The 16,385-nt window shown below is 49.1% G+C and overlaps 1 protein-coding gene across 1 annotated transcript; it reads left to right on the top strand.

Annotated features, from left to right (window-relative positions):
* Positions 1-2,609: 2,609 nt before the first annotated feature.
* On the top strand, positions 2,610-16,164 carry PSKH1 (protein serine kinase H1). The gene is made up of 2 exons (XM_006878678.1): positions 2,610-3,566; positions 15,847-16,164. Exons 1-2 carry the CDS (start codon positions 2,610-2,612, stop codon positions 16,162-16,164), a joined length of 1,275 nt encoding a protein of 424 aa, XP_006878740.1.
* The last annotated feature ends 221 nt before the right edge of the window (positions 16,165-16,385 follow it).

Here is a 16,385-nt window from a genome sequence, read left to right as displayed (position 1 = left end):
TTGTGAGAAAAGAGTAAGCCTCATCCTGCTAAGAGTTTTATTGGTATACTGATTGAAACCTGAGCCCTTTTTCTCTGTTCTCCAAACTCCTTCCTTTTATCTGATGGGTTTGTGATCAAGGTCTTGGATTTCAGTTATAAGCTTGTTTCTTGAAAGAGCTGGCCATGTTGGTCCGTGTCTGCCTCACCACCTTACATGCAGGTCTTTAGCTCATTGTCCGACAGCTGCCGTGGCATTCTTTGTGACGTCCAAGATACTGTGATACAACTTGAGTCTTCTGCTGCTGCATCTGATGGAAGCAGTTGCTGACTTGAATGAGGTCGTATGTAGGTGTTAACATGTTTGACCTTGGACATCACTCTTGGGCAATTGTGGAATTGTTGGCCTTGATCTCTTTTCAAATGTCAAGTTTTATATCTGGCACCAACAGTGAATGTTATGTGGACACTTTACATGCATTGAACACATCCCAAATCTATCCTTCTTCCACACTCTGCCCAGGAGCGCAAACCAGACCTTAGACTAGAGACCTGCCTTCCAGCTGCTGTGTCTGGCTTCTAGCCACTTGCTGCTGTCATCTCTTGATTCTGTCTCACTCTCTGGTACATCAGCCTCTTTGCTTGTACCTTTAGTCCACTTTGACCTTCCTCCATTTCAGCTTCACACTTCTTTTTAAACACAGATCTGATCACCCCATTCTCCTTGTGAAAGCCTCTGTAGCTCCCTGTCAACTCACAGTAATGTCCTAGTTTCTCACCATAACTTGCGCTCCTCTCCTTTACTTGGTTTGCATCTGGAGCTGGACAGTAAATAAGGATAACAGAAGAAGAATTGATGACTTTGAGCTGTAGTGCTGGAGAAGGGCACTGAATATCCCATGGACTGCCAAAAGAACAAACAGATATCTTGGGAAAAGTGCAACCAGAGTGGTCCTGGGAGTGTTGGTTGTATAGTTGCATGAGACCCTCAATGAGATGGATTGACAAAGTGACCGCAGCAATAGGTTTTAGGGTGTCCGAGGTGGTGGAGATGGCATAGGATAGGACAGGTTTCAGCTCGGTTGTTCATAGGATCTCTTTATAAGTCATACTTGATGACCACTAACAACAACATGAGTTAATTGACTATATTCTAATTCAAAAGCTTGGCAGAGAGTGAGGTGGTGTGTGGCACCCTCTCCAGGAGGCCTAGTGGGTGAGGACTCAGAGTGTCTATGCGAGATACTTTAGAAAAGCAGCTTTCTAAGCCTTGGTGGGTGGGTGATGGTGTTGGAGAACCAACTTAACAGTCTACACACACACACACACACCCCCCACCCCCCCATTTCAGAAAAGATGAGTCAGGGTAATAGAAGGAATGATTTTAACATTTAAAAAGCATGGCAACATTGTGATAAATGAATTATAATTAATGTTATAAAATGAAACATGAATGACTGATTGAATGAAAAATCATATGATACTGGCAGTTCAGCCAAGATAAGGCTGAATAGGGTGGAGATGGGAGTAGTGCTGTTGAGCCTGGACTTCTCCTCCCTGAGGGTTAAAGACTAGTGAGAAACTTAAACAACAAACATATTAAGTCAAGGCCATGATGTTTAGACCCAGCCTCTTATCTAGACCTGCTATTGAGTCTGGGCTTTAAGAACTCAAAGGATCAAAGCCATCCTTACTTCCACAGAATTATGTTAGAGGGAGGTCCCCAGTCGTAATCAGGCTAGATTTATTTAAGGCCAGGAAGTAGTATGTCAGACACCGAAATTAGCTAGGTCCATTGAGCAGGGAGCGCCATCTTCTTTTTCAAATTTAATTATGAAGTAGAAAATGAAATTACTTTTGGAAAGAAAAATTTTTATAAGATAACAGAAATAATACCAACTATCCTTAAGTCTTTTCAGCATGTTTGGTAGCAGTCTAGGCTGTCCAGTGATGACTTGGAGTAGCCACAATGTTAGCATGGGGCCACTTTCTGGAGCCGCGTGACCTGGTCACCTTCGATAGGCATGATCCTAACAACATGCATCAAGTACGTGAGATAATGTGTCACCAGCCGTGCTTCTGAGGGGCATCGTGGTTACACTTCTTCCAAGATGGATTAGTTTGTTCTTTCGGAAGTCGATGGTTCTCTGTCAGCTCTGCAATTCAAAGGCATCAGTGCTTGCTTGATCTTCCTTATTCATTGTTCAATTTCACATGCCTATGAAACAATAAAATATATCTTGGCTTGGGTCAGGTACACTTCAGTCTTTAAACTGACATTCCTGCTCTTTATGAGGAAGAGCTAGCCCGGGGGCAAGTGAGGCACAGAGTATCTGGCATCAATACATCAGGACATGGTGGTTTGGGAACCGCTCACACAAGGTGACTGAGGCAGTGAGCTCCTCCAGGCCAGGGAAGAGATGGAGATCAGTCCCTGAGGGCATCAGGGTGGGGAAGGGGACCTGACAGGCATCTGGCATGTAGAGGGCACGTGTGAGGTGGTGGGTGGTGTCCCTTCAGAGGTGTTCTGGCTCTGTTGACTTGCCATCTCTTCTGTGTAGGTGTAGACGGGGAGCTGCCTGCAGAGCAGGTCCTGCCAGCCTTGCTGGAGAGGATGCCCCCGTGTCCGTGATGGGCTGTGGGACAAGCAAGGTCCTTCCTGAGCCGCCCAAGGACGTCCAGCTGGATCTGGTTAAAAAAGTAGAACCCTTCAGTGGCATCAAGAGTGATGTGTACAAGCACTTTATCACAGAAGTGGACAATGCTGGCCCTGTCAAAGCTGCCTTCCTCGCTGCCAGTCAGCATGCACACCCCTGTCCTGGGGTCCCCACTACTGGCCAAACAGATCCTCCTTCAGAACCACCACGTAGAGCCAGGGTGGCCAAGTACAGGGCCAAGTTTGACCCACGTGTGACAGCCAAGTATGACATCAAGGCCCTGATTGGCCGAGGCAGCTTCAGTCGGGTGGTACGTGTGGAGCACCGAGCAACTCGGCAGCCATATGCCATCAAGATGATCGAAACCAAGTACCGAGAGGGACGGGAAGTGTGTGAGTCAGAGCTACGTGTGCTGCGGCGGGTGCGTCATGCCAACATCATCCAGCTGGTAGAGGTGTTTGAGACACAAGAGCGTGTGTACATGGTGATGGAGTTGGCCACCGGTGGAGAACTCTTTGATCGCATCATAGCCAAGGGTTCCTTCACCGAGCGTGATGCCACTCGGGTGCTGCAGATGGTGCTGGACGGAGTCCGGTATTTGCATGCACTGGGCATCACACACCGAGACCTCAAGCCTGAGAATCTGCTCTATTACCATCCAGGCACAGACTCCAAGATCATCATCACTGACTTTGGCCTGGCCAGTGCGCGCAAGAAGGGCGATGACTGCCTCATGAAGACCACTTGTGGCACGCCTGAGTACATTGCCCCTGAGGTCCTGGTCCGCAAGCCCTACACCAACTCAGTAGACATGTGGGCACTTGGCGTCATTGCCTACATTTTGCTTAGTGGCACCATGCCCTTTGAGGATGACAACCGCACCCGGCTGTACCGGCAGATCCTCAGGGGCAAGTACAGTTACTCGGGGGAGGTGAGTCTGCCCTCCCTTGTCCTGGGGATGTCAGGGAGGCCATGGGGTGGGGTGAGGAAAGGAGGGGGAATATATCCTGCAGCTTAGTTAAAGGGCCATGGTATGGGGGCCACTTTGCATGGGCCAGGCAAGTGATTTAAGAATATCCTGGCAGAGATTTGAAAGCTGTATAGCTTCTGTTTCTGGAGAAGACCATCTAGCTGTGGAGTGAGTGCCTGGTTAGAATAATGCTAGATCCTTGTCTGATCACGTCTGCCCTCACATTTCCACAGACAAGTGAAGGGACAGCTGTATGTCAGGGATGGTGACTCTCGGACTTTCATGTCTATACTGATTGCCTGAGGGCTGTGTGAAAATGGAGGCTCTGGGCAGTAGGGCAGGATGGGTCTGAGAGTTTGCATTTTTATTTTATTTTATTATTTTGTGTGTGTGTGTACCGTTAAATTGGATCTGACTGGTACAAGAGGAGATTTTCCCCTCCTTCTCCAACAGAGAATCTGGTGGTTCGAACTGCGTATCTCTGGGATTGCAGTTCAGCTTCATGCTCTTAGGCCGCCAGAACTCCCTGAGTTTGCATTTTTAACAAGCACGCTGGTGATGTTGATGCTACTGGTCTGCAGAAGCAAAGGGTTAGACAGATGCCATGCAAATGGGCCTTGGAGAAGATAGGACCTGGGCTTTGGAAGATGCCTGAGAGGAATGTCAGTTCAAGAGAAACAAAATGGTGCCTGCACACGTGCAGGACAGAGCACAGGAGGCTGCCATGGGGCAGTGACCTGAGCAGTAAATTCAGTTCAATTTGTTGAGGCACTTGGGAAGTTCATTTGTTCTTAAAGACTCTAGAGAACCACATGAGTTTGTATCTGAAACAAATTTTAAGATAGGTCTTTGTGTGTCTAAGGCTAAGAAGCTGGCATCCTGGGCCTGGTAGAATCATGCATGTCCCCTTGTGCTGGGCAATAGGACTTGTGTCACCGACCACCCGACCACGGTCGTGACAAGAAACTCAAGGGGTTTCTTGGTGAAGAGCAGGTGAGGGACGAAGTCGGCGAAAATGAGAGTCTGCACACCAGGATGATGTAGAGAGCTCTGATTTATTATGCTAAAAGCTTGCTTTTTATACATTTAAACTTGTTTAAACTTGACTTATAGCCAACATTTTGTGATTACAAAGCTCACATAAGATTTTAACTAGAAAAAACAAAAAGAAAGTATTTTCTATTACTAAATAATAGCATCAGCTATTAAACATTCTTTGAACAAGAAACACAATGACCTTATGTTGGTCATCTGCTAGACAATGGTTAATAGTTTACATTTCACTTCCTTTCCTCTCCTACTTTGCGTTACTGTATCTTAGCCACCTTTGTTTTTGCTTTTGTACTCATGTTTGTACTGTACCACATAAGGTCCAAGCCTAATGAATCTTAACATCTATTTTCCTACACTCTGGACCATTCCTATGTTTATCAATAGCTTTTGCAACTTGTTTCATAAGATTTTAATTTGGCTTTGTTTGGCAATGTGCACTAAGGCGTACGACTTCCTTTAACTTGTTTTTACCAAGTTAACTTGTAATATTCAATTCTTTTTCCTTGGAATACAAAACGTCTGTATAAGGAAGAGGTACTGGTGTTGGAGTTGGCAGGACATATGGTCCTTTATAAGTACTTTCTTCCCACCACCTGTTATTTATCTGGTAATATTTCCTATTTCTTGAAGAGACCTTTACTTTTAGAGAAGTTTGTCTTTTGAGTCTTTTCTTAAACCTCTCTGTTTTATTCTCATTAACTATGACTTTCTGCTGTTGAAACTAGTCTAAACTTTCTCCTAATATACAATTACATTACTAAATATGAGTTGCAAGTATCACAAAAGAGGAATTAGATACATACTCAAAGATCATATTCAAAATGATACTTTTAAGAACAATCTCAATTTCTTTTATATTTTCATCTTGTATGTTATCATTTCCAGGAACATCAAATGGTTCCTGATTAAGGACTTTAGTTAAATCTTTATCCCAGTTCTGGTGAAGTTCCCCTGATTTTTCCCCAGAAACTCCCATTCTTATCCTAGAAGCAACTTAATTTCCAGAGGTTTCCCGGGATTACGAAGACCCATCTGTAACAAATATCCAGGCATCAGCCCACTCACAAGCACAGGACTTGCAAGATTCCCTCTTATGCTATCCTTGAGGTCAGAGACCCCGTACAGGCACGGACGACCCATTTTGTCACACAGGCGTCGTGGCCAGAGAGGACAGCGAGGCGGGTGTGGCAGACTTGGAATGAAATCCTGGCTGTAGGTGAGGACAAAAGAAACAAGAAATAGGCTAGCTGCTGAGTGAAGTGGAAGGGGAGCCACCATCTTTGGAGATCCTGGGTATTTTGGAGTCTCTTCCTTCTAGCCGACTTTAGCATGAGTCTAGGATGTAGTCTTTTTTTAAAATTGAGATTTTAATGAAAATGTATAAAGAACTTGGATTTCCATTCATTCATTGTTGCCGGAAGTAGCCTTTTTTCCTCCTACTGCCTTCAGGGACTGGAAAGGTAATATGATTCCCACCCAAGACGCCCCTCCACCAAGAGGCTCCCACCTAAGAGGTTCCTGCAGCTTTTCTTGTGATGCGGGCAGGGGGAAAGCTTAGTGAGAACATCTCAAGCCTTGACTTGACAGTGCTTCTGCAGGAGAGTTCTAGTTATGTGTCCTTTATGGTCTCCCAAATTGCTGGTGGACCCGCCATGGTGGATATGTGGGGGCTGAGCCTAGATGAAGGCGAAACCTGGGCATTTTCTAAACTACCTTAACATTTCTCACATTCTCTTCCTTATTCCAAGTGGATTCAACAAGAATAAATGCAGACTGACTAGAAGCCCAGGCTGCAGTGGAAGGGGTCACAGAGGACACTGTCCTACTTGCATTCTGGGAAAGGCCTGACTACAAGTCAGAAAGTCAGATGGCCCAGAATCCACCCTGCTGAAGCAGTTGTCATGCCAGGGCTCTGCCTGGCTTCCTGGGCTCTGGAAGCCCAGATGGCTGCCCTGAATCCTACAGCCATGCCTGACCCTTAGAACGCTGCCTGGTGCAGGCCATTAAGGGTAAGATGGCAAGGGACATGGGCATTGAGTCTAGCTGTGGGAGGGAAGGTGGTTTTCTCAGATTTTCTGTTAGAGGAAAGACTTTCCAGAAGTCTGCGGATTTGCCTAAGCGTTTCTGATTCTGGCAGTTGTTGATCAGGCAGTTTATCTAATTGGAACTTGCAGAGTTTTGCTAATTGGCTATTGATTATTTAGAGGTAGGACAATAACAAACGAATGAGGCAGGGAATGTATTTTAGGTTTACTCTTAGTTCACTCTTACTCTAGCAAAAAGGCTTTTTCCCTGAGAGTCTTCTCCCTCAGACAGAATCACAGGACATCAACATACACACTACCCAACCTTCAGCAACCGATACCCAGCCTTCAACACCCACTACCCTTCACCTGCGACTGCAGACATCAGAGTCAGATCACTGGGTGGCCCTGCAGCACTGGTACATGAGTTTGGCTGACCCTGAGAACAGATGGCACCGCCTTTTGAGGAAGCCTGGAGGTTAGGAGGGATTTGTCTGCTGTGTTCCCAGGGCAAGGGCCCCTCATTATTATAGGACTTTCTGAGCTGGGAGCCCAGCACCTGTTCAGCTACACCTTAGAGAAGTATAGAGATGTGCCCATTCCACATGCTCGTGGAACTGGAGATTGCTTCTCCATTGGGAGGGACATAGCACTGAGCAGTGGGCCTAGTTCGTCTGGAGCATAGGCTGTAGGATTCAGGCCAGTCATCTGTCATCTGCCTTATTCTGTCATGGTCGTTTGTCCTTCTGAATGTCATCTGAGTTAGCAAGGCCTACCAGAAAAGCAACGTTGAGTGTGTGCCCTGGTAAGGAGGGTGGTTACTCTTGGTTCATTGTCTAGGTAAGAGGACTTCCCTCTCTGGGCTCACAGGGTTTTGAAGGGCCCTCTTTCTCAACAGAAAATAAGTCCCATAACTCGGAGTGCCTTTCTAGCGTCACTGTGTCTGTCCCCCTTGCCCTTTGTCGTGGTGACTTGTGAACAGGGACTTGGGTCCATGTGCAGTGTGCTTCTTCCCTGAAGGCTCTGTGAAGACCAAGGGTCCTAGTGAAAGTGGTGGGGAAGCAAGTGTCAGTTAGAATGGCAGATGTCATGTCTGAAGAAGAAGGTTTTTGTGAGCTCCAGAGATGTCTGAAGACAAAGAACCACCGGGGAGAGTGAGCTTCCTGTCACAGGAGGCCAGGGGACATTGTTTCTCAGGTAGTGACAGGAAAGATGAATCATCACCTGTGAGCTCATACTAGGGGACTCTCATGGTCCTTCTGACTTAGAGGTTCTGTGATTCACTTGACACGAGATGTGATGTCCCTGGCCTGAAGTCATTTCTTCTGTCAGCAGTTCTGTTCCTAGGGTAGGATGTATGGGGAACTTCTGGGAGGATTGATGGCGGGGTGGTGGATGGCTCAGCCTCTTTGCATCTGCTGTTGGCAGATATTATTTGTTGTGCTCCTGCTTGGCCAGTTGGCCAGTCTCTGAGCTGTGGGCACATCCAGGCAGTCACACCAGGAACAGGCAGACTAAGACCATCTGTGGGAATGGGAGCACTCTCGAAGGACCAGTCTGCCACTCTCTGGGGAAAGGTGTTGGTGGGAAGTGGCTTCCCTGGGGTAGGTCCCTGGTCTGCTGGCTGAGTCCTCATCCACATGGGGCTAAAGGACACTCGTGCAGGGGCAGTGAGGTAAGCCACTCAGCTCAGACAGCCTCGCAGTGGAATGGCACCCAGAAATGGACCTGACACTTATATTCCCATCCACGCTCTTTTCCTGATAATCTTTGCCCTGCAGTTCCCTTCTTCTTAAAACAACTCTGCTGTGGTTAGTTGCTGAGTACTGCTCCATAGAGTTTTTCAGGGTGATGGCCTTTCAGAAGCCAATTGTTATGCCTCACTTCTGAGAGGCCTTGGGTGGGTTTATACTAGCAACCTTCACTTGGTAGTTGAGCATTTGTTTGTGCCACCCACAAGTTACTCTAACTCTTCTTATTCTACCCTGGGCAACAAGATAAAATGAGGTAGTATAAGGTGTAGTGTGTCTTGGTGCTCACTAGCAAGGCTTCAGACTGCTTTTAAATGGTTCGGCAATTCCCACTGTAAACAAGGGCCACGTATGCATTACATAACAGCCTAATCTGATGCCCATGATACTTTGATCCAAGTAGGAAACAAACAGCTGTGCCCGATTAAAGATGGCAGCTGACCGAGCCGCTTAGAATGCGTGTTTCTCTCCACAGCCTTGCCAATAATCTGTTGTCCCTGCATCAGGCACCTGAAACTTTGGGTAGTCAGGCCTGTAGCAGGAATTTGGGAGAGCAGCGTAATTGGCAGGACTGTGCAGAGCAGAGCAATGCATAGTCAATGTGGTGAAGGCAGCCACCATCTTTAAATAGTGTGTAGCTGTCTGTTTCCTACTTGAGGTGTGGCTGACTTGGTTGCCGTGCAGAGCGTGTGCAGCCCTTGTTGAAGACAACAGTTACTCACCTGGTCTGAAGGCTGCACTCCAGGTGGAGGGGGTCGTGCTTACCTTAATCGTGCAGCCTGCTTCCTATGCTCTGTTCATTCGGTTTTCTGCCCTTCAGCCCAGGGAGCAGGAGAGCGAACAGCTCTGGGGAGAACCCCCGTGGGATGGGAGAGCTGGGATGTGTGTGCAGGCGGCAGGTAGAAGGTGAGGAATTGTGGGGCCTGTGTGCTGCCTTGAACTTATATTCTGACGAATGGATTCAGTGGCCACAACTGTTAACGTTTTCTGTCTAAATGGGCTGTGATGGACCCCTCGGCTCTCTGCTGTCCTCTATCCCCCATCCCAGAGAGAGGATAACTTCTCTGAGTGTCTCAGTAGCTTACAGAAGAAGAAAAACCAAACTGATTTGGAATTCTTCTTTGCCATAGGCAGCATTGAGCCTTTCTTCTTGCCTGCCTGCTGGTGATTGACTATAAGGTGCCAGGTGATGATGCTTTCCCTGTATGACGAGTCAGAGGTTCCCTGTACCTGGGCAGGGAGGATGTTCACATTACCAGGATGCCTGGGACAGAGGTGGTGTTCAGGGGAGGAGTCTCCTCCTCTACTGCAGAAGTAGAAGTCCTCAGGTTGAGTCTGACAGGCCACCAGTAGGGGGCTGGTTTAGTCTCCTGAGTGGAGACAGGGTACTGTCATAGGTGCTTGGAAAACCCCTTAGAGAAAGATAGGGTGGCTTCCTGGAAGGCAGCCCCGAAGGCTGTTTGAGAGGGCCATATAGAGGCTCTGAGTGGCGAGTCCAGCAACTCCCTCAGATGCCACCCCTGAGCTATTCCACCTGGCTTCCAGAAACCCTGTCCTCCTGACATCCCTCTCACTGCTCCTGGGGTATACATTCCTTGGATAGTGGTGCCCTGTCCTCCCATCATCCCTCTCACTGCTCCTTGGGTATACATTCCTCGGATAGTGGTGCCCTGTCCTCCCATCATCCCTCTCACTGCTCCTGGGGTATACATTCCTTGGATAGTTGTACCCTCCTCTGATGTGGCAGAAACAGGTCCACTTCCAGCCACCCTGCTGCATTTAGCCATTCCTACATGAGCACTCTGCTCTGACCACCTACTGTATTTCATTAACCAGGGTCAGAGCAGCTTTTCATCCCTGTTGTTTCCCACCCCCACCCCATCTGCCAGGCTCTCAAACAAAGAGAGTGCATCGTGGATTGTGTTCAGAGCAGGCCCCGACATGCCATTCAGCCGTTCTCTCTCCTCCTCTTCTCATTGTCTGTCCCCACCTGGATGGTACTACCCTTTCACAAGCCATGTTGCTCCGAGGCTCTCTTGTCCTCTGGGAGCTGCCAGGCCTGTCATCTCGCCCACAATCTGACCTCTTTGTTTCTGCTGTGGCCTCCCACGTTCATCTCCTCCTGCCGCCTCTGCGGTTGGGGGGGGGGATGGGGAAGGTGACCTGGCCCCCCCCCCCCGGCTCCCACAAGCTGTGCCTCTCCATTTGGTTCTCTCATCACATGCTGTCCTTCTCCCTTTGCCTAGGACTGTGTGCTTCCCAGTGACCCTGCTGGCTTGGCAGTCACCCTCGTGTTCTTGCATCCTTCATCTGTGTTGACTAAGTACTGTTGAACTGAGTCTTTGCTCAGGGCCCCAGGACCAAAGACCTCAAGGGAGAGAAGCCATAGCTGTGGATGAGATGCTAATAGCCTCTGAAGCTACGTATACTCTCAGAAATGAAAATGGAAGGAAGTTGTTGCTTTTCTTTTAAAAAGTCAGATTTGGGGGGGAGGGGTTTGTGTGGGGAGAAGGGTGCAACAATAATGAATGGAATTCCAAAATCTCTGTAGATGTTCATTGAAATGAAAAATAAACAAACTAAATTTAAAAAAAAAAGTCAGATTTGGTCCTGCAAACTGTTTGGTCTCAGCAGAACCCATAAGAATAGATAGAAGGGAAAAAAAGAATAGATAGAAGACAGACCACTCTGCTGCAGGCTCCTAAATCTAGAACCTTCCAGAGCTGCTGTAGGATGTTATTCAAAGCAGACATTACTCAGCTGCCAACACAAGGTGTCAAAGTTACCTTGATTCCAGAACGAGCAAGCAGCACCCTTCCTAACTCTGAGTGGCACCTTGTCTCTTCACTCAATTTTATGGGTCCTGGACAGGAACAGGTGGAGGCACCAAGTTTCATATTGTTATTAATCCCAAGTTTCTGAGTATGGCTTTACTCATTTTTTATCTCCAGTTTTTGCTTCTTATAAAGCTCTTTCTATTCCCTTCTTTTTCTCCCTCCACACTCTCTCCCCCACATCCTTGTCTTTGCTGCTGTTAATCTGCACCCACCCCCTGCTGGGTCTCAGGGTGGGGGAATCTGTCTGGTTGGAAGCCTGGGCACCCCAGTGGTGAGTGTCTTTATCGGGGGAGGGGGATGCCGACTCCATTGGCACACACAGTTTAGTTCTGCTGAGTTTATAAAAATACTTTGCTTCATGGGCAGCATCAAAGTGTGGTATTCTTATCATACTAATAGTTCTGCTTTCCTAAGTAAACCTGAAGCACTAGTTCCCCTTATTTCCTCCTTGCCCTTTTCCCTGCACTTACTCAGGCCCACATAAGTACCGGAAAGAGGCCTTTGAGAGTGGGAATATGGGTCTGAAAATACATCTTGAGACAAAGCTGGGGGAAGGCGTGAGTCATGGTATCAAAGCTGAGGTTTCTTCCTTTTTCAGTAGCTCTTTGGTCGGGACTCCTTCTTCTCCAGGACAGCTTTCCCAGAGTCATCATGGGCTGGATAATGAACCTACAGTCAGCTTGACAGCACCCAACAACATACTAGCTGATATCCTTCTGCTCTTCTCATGCAGCCAAGTAGGAAGAAGGATCGAGAGGCATCTTCTTAGAATGCAGGGCTTTTAGAACGGGAAGGGACTCAGAATCCATGACCTTCAGCCTCTTTATTTTAGAAGTAATGAGGCTGTGACTTCTGTAAGCTCAGACAGTTTATGTGGCATCAGAGGTAGAACTAGAACAAAGGTCTCTGGGTTTACAATCTCACACATTAATCTGTCACCTAGACTGCCATATAGAAAAGATACCAGAGCCTTCTCTCCTGGCCTCATTGCCAAGTTGTCACACCCACCAACTAGCAGGTTTAGGGCAAGCCACCCTGGGAGCTAGGTTTTCTACTGGAAGGAAGCAACTTCCTCTGCTCTCTGCAGCCTAGGCCAGGGAGCTGATGCTGTCCTTGACCTCCTTAGGCCCTGGGTTCAAGGTGAAGCTACTGGTAGTAGTTTAGGTCATGTACTAGTGACCATCACAGAGCAGCAACACTGGGAGATATGAGTGTCTGGAGGCAAAACAGTGGGCTGACATCCTCATAGCCCCTTCTTCATCTCCTGGGGAACCTTGAGCTCATGTTAGCCCAAAAGCCAGTGGAAGCTCCTGGGAGCCTGACCAGGTGGACGTGGGACCCTGTGTACTGAAGTCAGATCTTTGTACTTTTGGAGCTGAGGAAAACGCAAGTGTTTTTCTCATATCCAGAATTCTTCCAGGCCATGAACTATAGGCTGGTGGATATATTCATGTGGCTTCAGGGGTCCACACATTTTGGGAAGGCAGCTGGGTGAGTGTGCGGGTGTTAAACTGGACCTGAGGCTAGAAGCATAGCTTGGAGTGAGTGCAGGAAGTTGTCTGTTTTCTTCCTGAGCCCTCTTGCAAGCCTCAGTAGAGTTCCCAGGAGCCACTATTCTAGGGGTGAACCCTAAGCCGGTGCCCTACGGGCTGGGTGAAGACCCTTCAGGTCACACCATCTTTTTGTCCATCCCCTCTCTGCCCGCTGTGAGTTCACTAGGGTAACACCAAGTGTCGTTGGCATAGCCTGATTTTCAGGCCAGAATGACTTGAGTCGCAGTTGGTGTAGGGGCTCCAGCTTGCTGAGCTGCTTGCGGCTCCTCAGGGAGAGCTGGGCTGACCCTCAGGCAAATGAGTGCATCGGCATTCTGTGCACAGCTGCACCTCTGCAGTAATTGGAAAGGCAGAGAGTCTGGGGGGGCAGATCAATCTGGTTCGCTTTGTCACTAACTGCCTGGCCGCTCGGTGAGCAGCGGGAGTTGGTGCCTGGTGTGAGCCTGTGCCACTCTGGAGATGGAGATGCTTAAGCCCGCTGGGTGGGTGTGGCAAGCGGCCCATCCAGGACTCCATCTCTGCAGGGGCTCAACTGGCTTGGAGCTGCAGGTGGCCAAGGTGTGAGTGGGGAGCTTCTTGGCTGTCGTGTCCAGAGTCTTGGCTAATGGACTGAGCTTCTGGCTGTGCCCAGTCCTGGCTGGATGTGCTAGATGTTCCTCTCGTTACTTGACTGGAACAGGAGGTGGAGACTGAGTGCTGGTCAGCCTCACCTTGTGTGCTAGTTCAGGCTGTTAACCCTGACTTGGGGCTGTGCCACCAGTCCCCACCCCCCACCCCCGGGTGAGCTGGGTGATTGTAACAGCCATGCAGGGTAGCAGATGTGCGTTCTCATGACCCAAACAGTTCAGCTCTCAGTTTGCCGTGTCCATCAGGGACCCCCTCTGGGCTGTTGCTTTCCATCTCCCCAGGGAGTGATGTGACAGTGTCTGGGGTCTTCACTGACTCCTCCCAGTGCCTCAGCAGCAAGCCAGGGGGCTTTCTAGAGCTGTGAGCCAAACAGCTGCAGTGACAACAGCTCCTGCATGCCACATGGGGGGGCAAACAGGCCTGTGGGGCAGTGCTGTGTGCAGGTGCCTGTGGGGCCTTGCTGTCTCCCAGCATCTGCTCATAGCTCTCACACTGCAGAGTGTTCAGGCCCCTAGGGGCTGCCTTCCTCCTGCAGGCTGGTGTCTCCCCAGGATCCCTTTGATCTGGCTCACCGGGGTAGGGACACTGTCAAGTGGCTACTTGGAAATGCGATTTTCTTGTCCTTGCCTTGAGCTTTACCTTTCAAAGGGCAGGTAAGGGTGGCCTCTGCAAATAGCCCCAGGATTTTCCTGCAAGTTTCCCTAGGATTTCTGAAGAGCTTTCCCACACCTGGCCAGAGCTGGAGGTCACGGGAGCCAACCGAGGGCAAGGAGTGGACATTGTGGAAATGTGTCTGCTACCCAGGCATGGTGGCCTCCCTGAACGTGGATTCTTACAGGTTTTCCAAACCACTGGAGGACGTGCTCAGGAGCCCTCCGAGGTGAGGGATAACATGGGCTTTAGCAGGTGGACTCTCCCCCAGCAGGGAGGTGACACTATCCCTGGTGTTTCAGTAAAGTCATCCTGTAGGAGGCCAAGGGAAGGGCTTGGCTGTCTACCCTCCTGCAATACCAGAACTCATGCCAACAGCGCTCCCAGAGACACAGAGCAAGCTGTGCATGTTCTCCTCCAGCAGTGGGGGCTTGCAGGCTTGGGGGATCTAGCCCCCTTGGCTGAACCCTATGGCCTACAAGCACCTTCAAGAGAGGACATGCATCAGGAAGCATCCTTGGTCAGTTTATTTACTCATTGAAGTGCTTTTGTGTGCCCAGTGCTGTGCTAGGTCTGGGGTTCATCCAGCTTCACAATAAACAATAAACTTCAAATCATGATCTTAAAAAGATGGGCTGGCAATTTGTTAGAAACATTGAGTGCTAAGAGGGAATTTGTGCAAGCATCTTTTACCCTGAAACCCTTACCTAGAAACAATTCTGCCAAGTGAAGATGAACAGTTCAGGCCCTGGACAATCAGAAACTTACATGATTAAGATGAAGCAACCGTTGGCAAATATAGATAGGGCAGGAGATCTGGACTTCCTCTCTAGGGACAGAATATAGTAGAGTGAGGCTGGTACAGAACATGCGTGGGAGCCCCCATGTGGCTTAGTGCAGTCATGCAGGCTTTAGACTTGTTTTTCCTTCTGTCAGCTATTGAGACAGAAAAGCTTTTCCGTATCTGGGATCAAAGGTAGAGAAAGTATAATGGGGAGCTGATGAATTCATCACAGCCTGTCTAGACTGAAAAGGTGGCAGCTGAGGCCATTAAAGGCATTCAGCAGAATACAAGCACTAGCCAGGAAACAGTGTCTCCTGGTGTTTGTTTGCAGGAGGAACCTTCCACCTTCTCCACTGACTGAGCAATCTCATTGCTTTGAATAGTTTTCTGCTTTCCTTTTGTCCCCATGGCTGAGAGGCTCAGACTCATGCAGAAAGTGCCACCCACTCCCTCTACTTCATCAGGAGGGAGGTCACATCTTCTCTTTAAGGAAGGACTAGAAAGTTCCCCTCTAAGTAACCATCTAGGGATCGAAGCTTAAGTCTGACTCTAATAGAATGGTTGAGTAACCCTCTTTGAATCCCCTGTTATGGTGGTGGGGACAAAACTTGAGCTGGTGTGGGAGCATTGCCAGGGACTCTTCCTGAGTTTGGCTTTGGATCCTAGGTACCCTAGAAGCTTTCTCCTTGGGAAATAGGATACGTCTTTATCTTCTTTGTCAGAGAATCAGATGATTTGTCATCCTGAGAGTAGGCCAGCCCTACAGACTGGGTCTGTGTTGGATGGGATAGAGGCCCCAGAGCATTCTACTCGGGAGAAGTGAGACTGTACCTGCCTCTCTGTTTAGGAGGACAGTGTAGAGATGTTGGCCAGTCTGGGCGCTTTGTTGGTGGCATTGTTGGGGTAGGGAAATGGGGCAGTTTTGAGTGCCCTTGCTATAATGCTTGTCCTTGACCTCTAGCCCTGGCCCAGTGTGTCCAACCTGGCGAAAGACTTCATTGACCGCCTGCTGACAGTGGACCCCGGCGCCCGCATGACAGCACTGCAGGCCCTGAGGCACCCATGGGTGGTGAGCATGGCAGCCTCATCATCCATGAAGAACCTGCACCGATCCATCTCTCAGAACCTCCTCAAACGCGCCTCCTCCCGCTGCCAGAGCACCAAATCTGCCCAGTCCACACGCTCCAGCCGCTCCACCCGCTCCAACAAGTCACGCCGTGTGCGGGAGCGGGAGCTGCGGGAGCTCAACCTGCGTTACCAACAGCAGTACAACGGCTGAGCGGCCACCCGTGGTGCAGACGTGGGTGGTTTGGCCTGGCGGGGGCACTGCTGTGCTGTCTGGGCTAGATGCCCTCTCTGGATGTGCCTTCATGGCCAGGGGTAGGTGGAAAGTGGTCCCTGCTCCCTCTCTGCGCCTTCAGCTGCCTCCATCCTCACCTTGTGCCTGAGCCTGGTATGACACAATGGAGGTGGCCTGCAGGGCTTCTGTACACTCCTAAA

The sequence above is a fragment of the Elephantulus edwardii genome, unplaced genomic scaffold (genome assembly GCF_000299155.1).
Source record: "Elephantulus edwardii isolate Elephantulus edwardi_28Jun2011 unplaced genomic scaffold, EleEdw1.0 scaffold00001, whole genome shotgun sequence".
Classification (NCBI taxonomy): domain Eukaryota; kingdom Metazoa; phylum Chordata; class Mammalia; order Macroscelidea; family Macroscelididae; genus Elephantulus; species Elephantulus edwardii.
Note: the sequence above shows the minus strand (reverse complement) of the source record. Positions and strands in the feature narration are given on the sequence as shown.